General features: G+C 42.4%; 1 protein-coding gene across 1 annotated transcript; it reads left to right on the top strand.

The window, feature by feature from the left end:
• The first annotated feature begins 179 nt into the window (after positions 1-179).
• On the top strand, positions 180-11,744 carry LOC308325474 (MAU2 chromatid cohesion factor homolog). The gene is made up of 19 exons (XM_080777970.1): positions 180-523; positions 882-899; positions 1,355-1,420; positions 1,788-1,883; positions 1,999-2,093; positions 2,215-2,242; positions 3,109-3,264; positions 3,963-4,109; positions 4,851-4,941; positions 5,102-5,205; positions 5,390-5,467; positions 6,053-6,118; positions 6,323-6,406; positions 6,505-6,554; positions 6,635-6,712; positions 6,916-7,027; positions 7,138-7,228; positions 8,061-8,188; positions 8,912-11,744. The coding sequence occupies exons 1-19, from the start codon at positions 290-292 to the stop codon at positions 8,984-8,986; spliced, it is 1,797 nt and encodes a 598-aa protein (XP_080634096.1). The 5' UTR covers positions 180-289; the 3' UTR covers positions 8,987-11,744.
• The last annotated feature ends 332 nt before the right edge of the window (positions 11,745-12,076 follow it).

Below are 12,076 nucleotides of genomic sequence, written 5' to 3'. Positions count from 1 at the left end.
TCGATGGAGTCAACAGTTTGTATCGAGAGAGACGAGCACATTTGCATTTGAAGTGTGTGGAGCGGATACGGAAACGGTCCTTCTGTGGGCATGGGCGGGGCTCTAGACTAGACCGGATCTGATCTGAGCAGCACGTCCGTTGTTTCCGTATCCGCTCCGGGTTGTTGTTACGTCGTCGTCGTCGTCGTCGTGGTGGTTGTTTGCGTCGTTTCGTTTTTGTTTTTTTTACTGCGTCGTCTTGTTGTGTTTGTTGTTGTCTCGTCGTCTCGTCAGCCTGTTGTTTTTCAAAATGGCGGCAAGCGCGGAAGCTCCCGAGTCATGGTACCTGGCCCTGCTGGGCTTCGCCGAGCACTTTCGCACGTCCAGTCCTCCCAAAATCCGCCTGTGCGTCCATTGTCTGAAGGCCGTGTTCCAGTTCAAGCCCCCGCAGCGGGTGGAGGCCCGCACCCACCTCCAGCTGGGCTCGGTTCTGTACCACCACACCAAGAACACCGAGCTGGCCCGCAGTCACCTGGAGAAAGCGGTGAGAGAGACCGACAAAAACACACAACATTATAACTACACAATGTGTTAACTTTTGTTTTGTCCTAATTCTGCATTACGTATCTATCTATTCGTTTAATTTCAAGGACCACCCACCATAACTCTTGAGTGTACTACAGATGGAACCAGATGTACCCGCAAGGGTCCGATTTGAATAACACTACAATGTGTAAACAAAGTAACAAACACACGAACTAATATATGATATAGCCTAAGGACTAATCACAATGTGTTAGTTTTGTGCTCATTCTGCATAATCTATAAGTGGTTTTAGATTTCAAGTTGATTGGAATGGTATTGTTGGTGTTGTCTTTACTTTTTCTTTCTCTTCTTCCCAGTGGTTCATCTCTCAACAAGTATCCTTTTGTCCCTGTGCACCATAGTGCAGTGTTTCCCAACCTTTGAATATGTCTGCTATTTTCGACTAATGTTAGTTACCCAATTTTTTTTGGCTGAATGTCCACCTATTTATGACATTTCCAGGGAGGCAGGGGTTAATTGTGGTTAACTATGATATTGTAGCCTTGGCCAGGAGACAAACCCGGGTCCGGATCCAATTGGTTGGACGTTACCAGTCGGCTAAAGAGTCAGGCTCGATAACGCAGCACCGTATAGTCTACAATATCACAAAGTCTCATTCACAGAGAGATCCCCTGGAAGCCGACGAAGGACCCCTTAGGGCTCCGAACCCCAACGCTGAGAGCCGTTGCTATAAATAATGTTCACTGTTCGGTAGAATTGTATTAACGTTAAGTAACATGATACTACTAGTGTTTAAAATTTTGATTAATTCTTTAACCAATAATATCAGATTGCTCAATTTGAAGATGTCAAATTTGAAGCGGCAAGTCTTCTGTCTGAACTCTATTGCCAGCAGGTAGGTGATGTAGTTCAAGTAGCCCGCTGCTACAATATACTGTTACAGTGCGATGGCAGTGGCTCAGGGGTAGAGCGACCGGATGGGAACAACGAGGTTCCCAGTTCGATCCCGGGCTCCCCCAGAGTTAGTGTCGGAAGTGTCCTTGAGCAAGACTCTGAACCCCTAATTGCTCTCAATGTGCAGGTTGGTGCCTTGCATGGTGTCCACCACCATCGGCGTGTGAATGTGTGTGTGTGTGTGTGGATGGGTGAATATGGTTAATATGGTTGTGGTTAATCAAGCTTTGCCTTACTTACACTGTATATATTATTGCAGCGTTGTAATGATGTGCCATAGTTAAACTTTATTTTTGATTCATTTGAAGAATTTGGTGGACTCCGCAAAACCCCTGTTGCGGAAAGCCATTCAGATTTCCCAACAAACTCCCTACTGGCACTGCAGACTTCTATTCCAACTGGCGGTAAGATAACCTGACATTATGGCAGAAACCGACTCCTAGATCTCTCTATTCCAGATTCCTGTGGCCACTGGATTTACAGCATGGTTAACGTATGTGATGTCTCTCTCTCTCTCAGCAACTACACACACTGGAGAAAGATTTGGTGTCGGCATGTGATCTTCTGGGCGTGGGAGCAGAGTATGCAAGGGTTGTGGGTTCAGAATACACAAGGTAAAAGGTTTTTACATATCAATAAGATATTTATTTTTCTTCGTAGCGTGTTAAAAGTCCTTTACTGTAGTCATTACTGTAGTTAAGGGTGTTTTTGTGTGTCTTTCTTCCTTTTCTACAGAGCCCTGTTCTTACTAAGTAAAGGAATGGTGAGCTTAAATCATTTCCCACTTTTTGAAGTATCATGATGCACATTGCTATTTGCTATGTTGTATCACATCCCTCAACCTAGTATTGTTTACATAACATGTCGCCCAGGTCTGACTGAAGTAAGAATGAAAGTAACTTGTGAAGTTTTATGAACAAAGCTGCTTCATAAGGTCATTGCTGAATGCTGACATAAGTTATAGTTTTGCTGGGAGACAAATAATTGTATAAATCAACAATAACCTAAGTAAGGTTCAAATGATCTTCATAATCTTCACCAATATGGTGTTGTTTCCTGGTTTTACAAAGACAAGACAGATGTGTAGTGAACATTCAGAAGATGTGACGTTTCATTTTACAGTGGCATGTGCACTGAATGTGAGCTCAATTGACATTTCCAAGCAGAAAAGTTAAAATAATCCTTTGCCCTGACTGCGTCCTAGGGATGATGTATGTTCGTCCCAAAGGCCTAGTACTGCACTCATTAAGTCTGATTTATACTTGTTTCAATTGTTGTGTCACGCAACAATTTACAATTTAGATTTTATTTTTTCAGAGCGACTTATCCTGTGCGAGATTAGAGTCAATAAACAAGATAAATAGTCAAGTAGAGTGCAGCCCATTAACCAGTTTAGCCGATTTACACGCCACATTGTGACCTTGTAAATCTGCTATTTCCAAGATGACACCCTTTGTACCACAGAACATAACTCAGGCATTAGACACCTCTTGTAAGAACATTAAATACCACGTGTTTACAATCGTATATCGTGAGATCAAACACAAAAAACGACAACATTTCTTTTTGCGTGTGCGTGTGGATTCCATGTGGGGTAGTGACATTGTCCCTGTATCTGTGGCACCGCAGTTGCTGCTGATGGAGAGGAAGCTGAGTGAAGTGAACCCTCTGCTGACGCTGTGTGGGACCATCGTAGACAACTGGCAGGGAAACCCCATCCAGAAGGAGTCCCTCAGGGTGTTCTTCATGGTGCTGCAGGTCACACATTACCTGGATGCTGGACAGGTACGACAACAGTGGACCGTGTAGTGTCTTATCTAGTGTTTCTCAAAAATTTTAACTTCAAGGACCCCCAGTTTGATACGCATTAAGTGTCATCAATCAGTACATCCTTTTACTACAACATGTTGCTTAGAAAAGGAGAAAACTATCTAGCATATCGTTGCTGGGCAGAAACCGGCTCATATCTCCTTATTTTACATTGGGGGGGGGGGAGGGGGGGGGATGAATGCCCTACTTTGCCATACCACAGTGTCATACAAAAGTATAATCTTTGCTACTTTGGAATTTGAATCCTTGAATTAGCTGTTTTGGACATCCACCTGATGCTATGAATGAACGATAACCCACCTTTTTGAAGAATATATCATTACAAATACGAAATTAGAGCATCCTGAGCCCATTTTGACCTGAGATCAGATTCAAAGTTTTCTGAAAAAGCTATGTTTCTATGTCAGTCGTTTTTTCCCAAAAATAGCAGACCTACAAGCTCGTAGCGTGCCACTCGGTGGCGTGCTATGAGCTTGTAGATCTGCTATTTATACTTGCGTACCCCCTGTAGTACCTCTGCCTGTACCCCTAGGGGCACACGACACATAGCCCCATTTTTAGAAGAGAACCACTATCCTATATTATCCTTTGGTATACATGGTGTTATTCGTTTGTCACTGTGCTCATATTTTAAATGTGAACATGCTGATCAGGTGAAGAGCGTGAAGCCGTGTCTGAAACAGCTTCAACAGTGCATCCAGACCATCTCTACTCTCCATGATGATGAGATCTTACCCAGCAATCCAGCAGACCTCTTCCATTGGCTGCCTAAGGAGCACATGTGTGTGCTTGTGTACCTGGTAAGATGAGTGTTCATACAATTAAAGTTAAACACTTCATATAATGTAAAAAATAAAATAAAAGACCGGCTGGAGTTTCTATTTTGTAGTGAAGCATTGAAGGAAAACCTAGTTCTCAATAGAGCCACACGACAAAGGCACAGACACGACTTTGTATTCTGGCATTCCAATGATGTCATATTGAAGTCGTCAGTCCACATTCGAGTAATATAAGGCTTCAGCTCCATTGACTTCCGATATTAAATTAAATTATTTAATGAAGTATAAAACATAAGTTAGTCCACTGGCAGTGTGCACAAGAAAGATGGCGCTAATCCGTCCAGCGCTTTGCAAAATCATCTCCGGACAACACACACACACACACACACAGACGGACCGACCGCACGCCTAGGCCTGACAGTAGGTTTTAACAGCGGGCGACAGCCAGACGAATTTTCCGGAAGTGCATTATTTGTCAATGGGACTCGGAAACTACTGGCGATAGAGGCGATAGCAGGCGATGGTCGAAAAGTGGGCGGAGGAAAGTCAGCCGAAAATATAAAAATAATTCATCTTTTGGGCGACGTCGCCCGGCCATAGTGGCCGATTGGGCGATGGCCAATGAAATTCAAGCGACGCTCACCGTTGGTCTCTACGGTCTCCCGCTGTTAAAGCGTACGGTCAGAGTCATGGCATTAAAAAACACTGAGTCCATCTTTTGACCTGAAAATAATAACGTATCTTGTATTTCGCCCCACCCAGGTGACTGTCATGCACTCCATGCAGGCGGGCTACTTGGAGAAGGCTCAGAAGTACACGGACAAAGCACTCATGCAGCTGGAGAAGCTGAAAAGTGAGTGTTGTTCGCAGAGCCCGACATTGGGTCCGATGCGGATAACGGCCAATATACGGGACGGACCAATTAGAACATGTGGCCGCTCTCATAGCTTGTGTGTGTGCCCTATCAGTGACTTTGTATTGACCCAGGTGTGACCCATTTTGTTTTGTTGAAGTGCTGGACAACAGTCCCATTCTGTCCACTCTGCAAGTCATCCTCCTGGAGCACATCATCATGTGCCGGCTGGTCACCGGACACAAGGCCACTGCCTTACAGGAGGTGGGTAACACTATGATGTGTGTGTGTGTTTGTGTGTGTGTGTGCTACTGACCAACTGATGCCATCTGCAGAAAGCCTCTGCTACCGGTAGTCTACTTTTGTGGTTGTTGTTTTGATGTGGTTTAAATATGTAGGATTAATACATGTTCTCTGATGATGATGATGATTACTCTGTATTCTTCAGATTTCTCAAGTGTGCCAGCTTTGCCAGCAGTCTCCCAGGCTGTTCACCAACCACGCTGCACAGCTTCACACACTACTGGCAAGTATAGTCCTCCATCCCAACACACACACACACACACACACACAGGTACCGGTGTAATCAGATCCAACATTGAGGAACCGGAACCACATTTGGAAATGTTTCCAGAACCGGTTAATCACACTGTCAGAGCTGGTATGAGGACTTCACATCTGCTACGCAATTACAATAACGGACAAAGTCAGAGAGAGGAGGATGAGGCACTGGCACTGGCACTGCTTCAGGCACCCAGAACTTGAGGCAAGTAAATTGACCCTATGGGAGCCAACCCAGGGCAAAGCCAGGAGGGGAAAGAAGCGTACCACCTATGTAGACGTGCTGCGGCGCGACAGCTTTGCTGACAACACTGCAGAGCTCAAGAACCTGACGTTGTATAGGAAATTGTGGAGGGCAGTGATCCAGGAATCCCGAGTTGGTGTTGGCTAGACCTCACTCTTGCAACAACTAATAACTCTTGACAGAGTTACAGACCGGTAAGGGTCTATTTGAAATCGTAAAAATCCTAAAGGATCCCAACCCTACACACCCACACAGACAGTAAGAAGTCAGTCATTGATGTGTGTCCATTCCTCTGTTCATTCCCAGGGTCTGTACTGCATCTCAGTGAACTGCATGGACAACGCAGAGGCTCAGTTCACCGCTGCACTACAAGTAAGTCCATTACAATGAACAACATTATTGGCCGTGTCCACATAGGATGACTTTTGAGCTGGCAGCGGCAGTCTTCCATGTGTTCCTACGGTAAAGACGCACTTGAGTACCGGTATGCTAGCGAGACGTCTGTGTGATTGCACCCTTAGGATGAACACGACAGAATACTGTGACTCCATGTCTCTCTCTCTCTCTCTCTCACAGCTGACAACTCACCAGGAGCTGTGGACGTTCATCGTCACGAACCTGGCCACCGTCTACATCCGAGAAGGCAACAGACACCAAGAGGTCAGACTGAGAGACACGTCAGTTGCTCCACCATGTGAAGGAGTAGGCCTTATTATTTAGACTTCAGTACTAACTAAAGTGTATTTTCTACCACACAGCTCTATAGTCTTCTTGAGAGGATCAATCCCGACCACAACTTCCCTGTTAGGTAGGTAACTTTATATCCATAGAAATTCCTTCTTTTGTTTTGTTTATTTTTATATTTTAATAAATTCATGTTACTTCCAGCTCTCACTGTCTGCGAGCCGCGGCGTTCTACATCAGAGGGCTCCTGTCGTTCTTCCAAGGACGTTACAACGAAGCCAAGTAAGTGTTCTGAACATTTCTACTGACAGATTTGACCACAGGTGTCCCTATTTTGTGCATGTTATAGACAAAAAAACAATTTCCAAAATAGCAAATCTACAAGCTGAACACACTATCAAACTTGATAAAATGTGTAAGCACCCAAAGATGCTTTAAATGATGCAGGGGAGGAGACATTATCAATGTCTAAATTGACCTTGCAGGAGGTTCCTGAGGGAGACCCTGAAGATGTCGAATGCAGAGGATTTAAATAGGCTGACCGCCTGCTCGCTTGTCCTGCTGGGACATATATTCTTTGTCCTTGGAAACCACAGGGTAAGGATAAGAAATCCTCCTCCTCCACATTGGACCATGTAGCAGAAAAGCTGCATCTCTGGTACGAACGATGATCTTGACCGTGTTCCGAATTGATTGTTTCCTCCCAGGAAAGCAGCAACATGGTGGTACCTGCCATGCAGCTTGCCAGCAAGATCCCTGACATGTCCGTCCAGCTCTGGTCCTCCGCGCTCCTCAAAGGTATTCATGACAACAACACCTTGGTCCAATCATGATTTTGGAGCCTTTAAGTGGAACACATTCTAATCAATCTGATGAAGTGTATTAGTTTCTGAAGTTTATTTGAAAATAAGCAAATCATATTGATACAACCACACAAAGAACATTTTGATATGTTCTGGCTCTACTGGATAGTTCTAGTAAATATTCAAACAGAATAAATGGAAAAATAACCAAATAAAAGTCAGTATGCAATATTTTATGAAGCATCGGCTACCTGTCATTTTTCCAGAGGTCGGCGGGTGTCCTCTAACACATTTTGTTGTCGCTTTGATGTAACTTTCGTCATGCGATTCGTTGCTCGACATTTCAAGCATAAATCGGCCTTAACTCATAGCAACTGGCAAAGACTGGGCTACTCAATATGGCATTGTGGAGGAACAATAACACTGTATCGCCCGACCAGATATTATACAGGTTCTATGCGAGAAAAACAGCCGTCATTTCCATGTCTTCTATGGAAACGTGTTGCTCACAAGCTACTATGTATAGATCGTCTACTTTCAGTTATTTTAAGATTAGAGCATTTGAAGTGGTCACACTGGCAGTATGTCAGTAAAACCCTGATGGTTTCTGATATTTCATAACAATGTTAAAGCTGAGGCTTTAACCTCTGATTTCTTGACGGCATGAAAACATCCTAATTATACACATTGTGCTAATTGTTTAGGAAACAGAGCTAGTGTGTGGGGGGGGGGGGCCTACTTTCACACATCGCATATTAGTACATGGCCAGTACACTTTGCTTTAAACCGTGAGATCCTCACTTCTAATGCTGTTGAACTCCCTGCAGATCTGAACAAGACGTGTGGGAACACCATAGACGCCCACGAGGCCGCCCAGATGCACCAGAACTTCTCCCAGCAGCTCCTACAGGACCACATGGCTGCCTGCAGCCTGCCTGAACACAACCTCGTCAGCGTAAGGCAGTGCTCCTCATCGCAACCGCTCAACATAATCCAGTCAAGTCACTATTTTGGGGCATCTCATTATAGGCGGACATTTTCTACATGTTGTTTGCAAAAATGGCCGATCTACAAGCTCACAGTGCGTTGTGCCATGACGTGTTGTGAGCTTGTATATCTACAAGCTGTGCTACTTTAAATCACTTTAGTTAGGCACAGTCGGATAGAATTCTCCCAAATCACACAAACCTGCTTTATCACACAAACATAATTCCCCCGCTTTTTAACCCATTCTGACCTGAGATCAGATTCTAAAAATCTCCTGACAGTTTTCTGAAAAATCTGTTTCTATGTCAGTGGTTCTTTGATTTTTCAAAAATAGGCACGCTATGAGCACCAAAAGGGGTTCCCACCCAAAATGGGTTAACTACCGTAGTTTATTTTCCTAATAAAGTTGTTTTTATTCTGTTTATGTAAAAGCGACTTTGAGTCCCTAGAAATGTGATATTTAAACTCTATGTATTATTATTATAACCCCTGAGGTAGAGAGGCCACTTGGGAATTGAAAGGTTCTCATTTTGATCCCCATGTTACTGTCGATGTGTTTACTCCCATCCCACCCATCACACCCGTGTGTGAATGGGTGGATACAATGCACATTGTATAGCGCTTTGGATAAAGGTGTTATAAACCATGTTGCCATTTATCAATGTGTTGCTGTCTTTGTGTCTTTTTACAGTGGACAGACGGCCTTCCTCCGGTGCAGTTCCAGGCCCAGAATGGACCCAACACCAGCCTGGCCAGCCTGCTTTGAGAGCAGAGCCGGCACTGAAAGAGACAGGACAAGAATGACAGATTGAGAGAGGGAATGGAGAAAAACAAAAAAGGAAGAGGATTCTTCTTGGAGGATGCTAGAGTATAATGACCAGGTTGACGGTAAACAAGATTGTGTGTGCGTGTGCGTGCGTGTGTGTGTGTGTGTGTGTGTGTGTGTGTGTGTGTGTGCGTGTGTGTGTGTGTGCGTGTGTGCCTGCGTGTGCGTTGTGCACAGCCAGTGGAAGCCTCCACTAACTTCCTGCAGCAGCAACCAGATGTATGAGTTGACGGTGGTTTTGTGTCATCCCTCCCCTATGTTTAATGTCCTCCCATCCTAGTTCAGCACCAAGTGTACCCCTATACTGGACTGAAAAGGAAAATATATGTGTATCTGTATATTTACCACTTTCAGCCTGGCATCCCTATTTTGGGCATGTTGGAGGCAAAATATTTGTATTTTTTGTAAGAAAAAGAAAAGACATTTGTAGATCTACAAGCAGTAGCAGAAGCAGAAGAAATAGCAGATATGCAAGCTCACAGCGATGCTTTGTCTGCTAAGTCGGCTATTATGGGAAAATGTAATCATTTCAATGGGGACTAAGTGGTTATGGCTGACTACTCTATGCTGTACTTCTTTCAGACCCCTTTTCCACCGGTTGGGAACTGGTTCAGACCTCCAAAATTGGAACGTTAATTATCGGGCAAAACCATACCTATATTAAATGGTCAATATAAGTACATTTATATATGATAACCCTTCCAAAGTAGTAGCTTTTTAATATTTTCTATTTTTTGCATATTTTCCTACAAAATGCCTATTTTGCATAATTAAATGTACAATTTCAGAAAATGTGTAATACAATGAATCTTTGTCTTCGTGTAAGTAATCAACTGGGGAAGTTTCATGGTGATAACTATTAATTACATTTTTAACCATTTTTGCCTACTGTCGGTGAAAATTACAAAATGTGTGATAAATATGAAAAAGCTACTCCTGTGGAAGGGTTATCATATTAATTTACTTATATTGATCCTATAAACAATTTTATATAGGTATGGTTTTTCCCACTCAATTCATAATTAATGTTCGGAGGTCTGGCTCTTGGACTAAGAACTGGTTCTGAACCGGTGGAAAAGGGGCCTCCGAGTATTATGGCTTTCGCTAAGCATTGCTCGGGACACACACCAACTTTAAGACAAAAGTATGAAAGTACAAAAACGTGAAGACTTGGATTACATGGTTGAATTAGCATTGATGTCCAAAAGCACTGGTCACAGTGACTGAGTGAATGACTGTGCTTACATTACAGCCTGCCCATTAACCAGTGTTGTTTTTGACGACTAAAACTAAGACGAAAAATGTTCGTCGACCACTGACAAAAACTAAATGAAAACTAAGCTATGATGACTAAAACTAAATATATTGACAATTTCGTCAACATAAAAACTAGACTAAAATGCTAGTGTACAAGAGATCCAGTATAAGTCATTTTACACTTGGTTGCATGCTGAAAATATCCGATCTACAAGCTCATAATGCGTCATTACGATGGCATCAAGGCCCACTAAAATCTTATGATATTTAGTCGACTAAAACGACTTAACACTAAAACATTTCGGGTGGCTAAATGTAAACTATTCAAGAGACTATGACTAAAACTAAAATAGAAATTTGCTGCCAAAAACAACACTGCCATTAAGCACTTAAACCCTCTATACTTAGTGCAACAGACCTGGGTTGTAACAGTACCTGTTACATGTTTTCCCCTCTTCACCAGATCTCTTCCCCAAAAATAAGCTGATCTACAGGGAGCTTGTAGTATGCCTATTTTTGGCGACGAGATTTGATGTAGATTGAAGTAGAAGAAATTGGTCCATGTAAATGTGGCCAACTCGGGTCCCGTTTACTAAGTCTAGAGAGAGTCTATGAAGTGAATAGTGATTAAATCCATCACCACATCAAGTCTCAAGCATAAGAGTGGATTTATTGGCCCCCGGCATCATTTTTTTAATATAAATGCAGACACTCGCTTGCTTAACATCAAATCATTGTTATCAACAATAACTTTTTATTTTTTATTTTTTGTAAAAGCATCGTTATTTGTCACCTGTGAATATGTTTGACTTCCATGTTCTTCCTGCATCCGACCCTTTTGACCGTATTAATTTCCAGTGTGCTTTAGTGAATATATGCTGTGTACATTTCCTTTTATTTGGATTCTTCCAGTGAACTAGAAACCACTATTTCTGCTAAATAGGATGATTGAATGTTTGCACATATCTTGTTTCATATGATGAAACCCCTATATTTAAATATGTTGTCACTGTTAATATTAACTATTTTGGCTTCCATGAATACTCCCTCTGCCAATAGGCAATTAACATGAGTCAGAGAAAATAAGTGACCTATTCCAACCAGGTGGGAGTGCTATAGAGCTGTATTTGAACTTATTTTTTCTGGTAGTCTGATATCCATAAACAAAGTTAAAAACAGCGAGAGAACCTTCCTAAGCAGCACATTTATTACATCTTTTTAAGGTTTATTTCCCATTAATACTCCGGCAGAAACTTTGTTTTATAAGGCTGTCGCAGAAAATGGAGACCTTTAGATTTCCTAGTTATTTTAGCCGGTTATTTTATTGATTTGTGTGTATTTTACTATTAAAACCGAATGCAATGTGTTTATTATCAAGGTATTTAATATTTTAACTGCCTTTACATCCAATGCATCATTTTTGTTAAATAAAATTTCAAAATGACAATTGTTATTTATGAAGTATAGTTTATCATGTACCAGTACTCAAAGGTAAAGTGTAACCAGGTGGACTGATTGTGAACGAGGGACCGATTTAGAATCAACCTGGGGACGACTGTTATGTTGGGTGGGGATATGGGCTAAGATTAGTGCTTTTGTAACACTTGCTATGCATTCCATTTGTATCCCACTGTTTCTCAACTAATGGTCCATAGACTACTAATAATTCAACCAGACAATCTGGTGCATTTCCCCCTCTTGAGATTTTAACTCATTTTAACTTTAACGTAAATGGTCATCATTTTTCACTAGGTCATTCAGTTCACTTTAAAT

The sequence above is a fragment of the Protomyctophum bolini genome, assembly GCF_963924005.1.
Source record: "Protomyctophum bolini genome assembly, chromosome: 12".
Taxonomy (NCBI): Eukaryota; Metazoa; Chordata; class Actinopteri; order Myctophiformes; family Myctophidae; genus Protomyctophum; species Protomyctophum bolini.
This window is presented reverse-complemented; position numbering and strand designations above follow the sequence as displayed.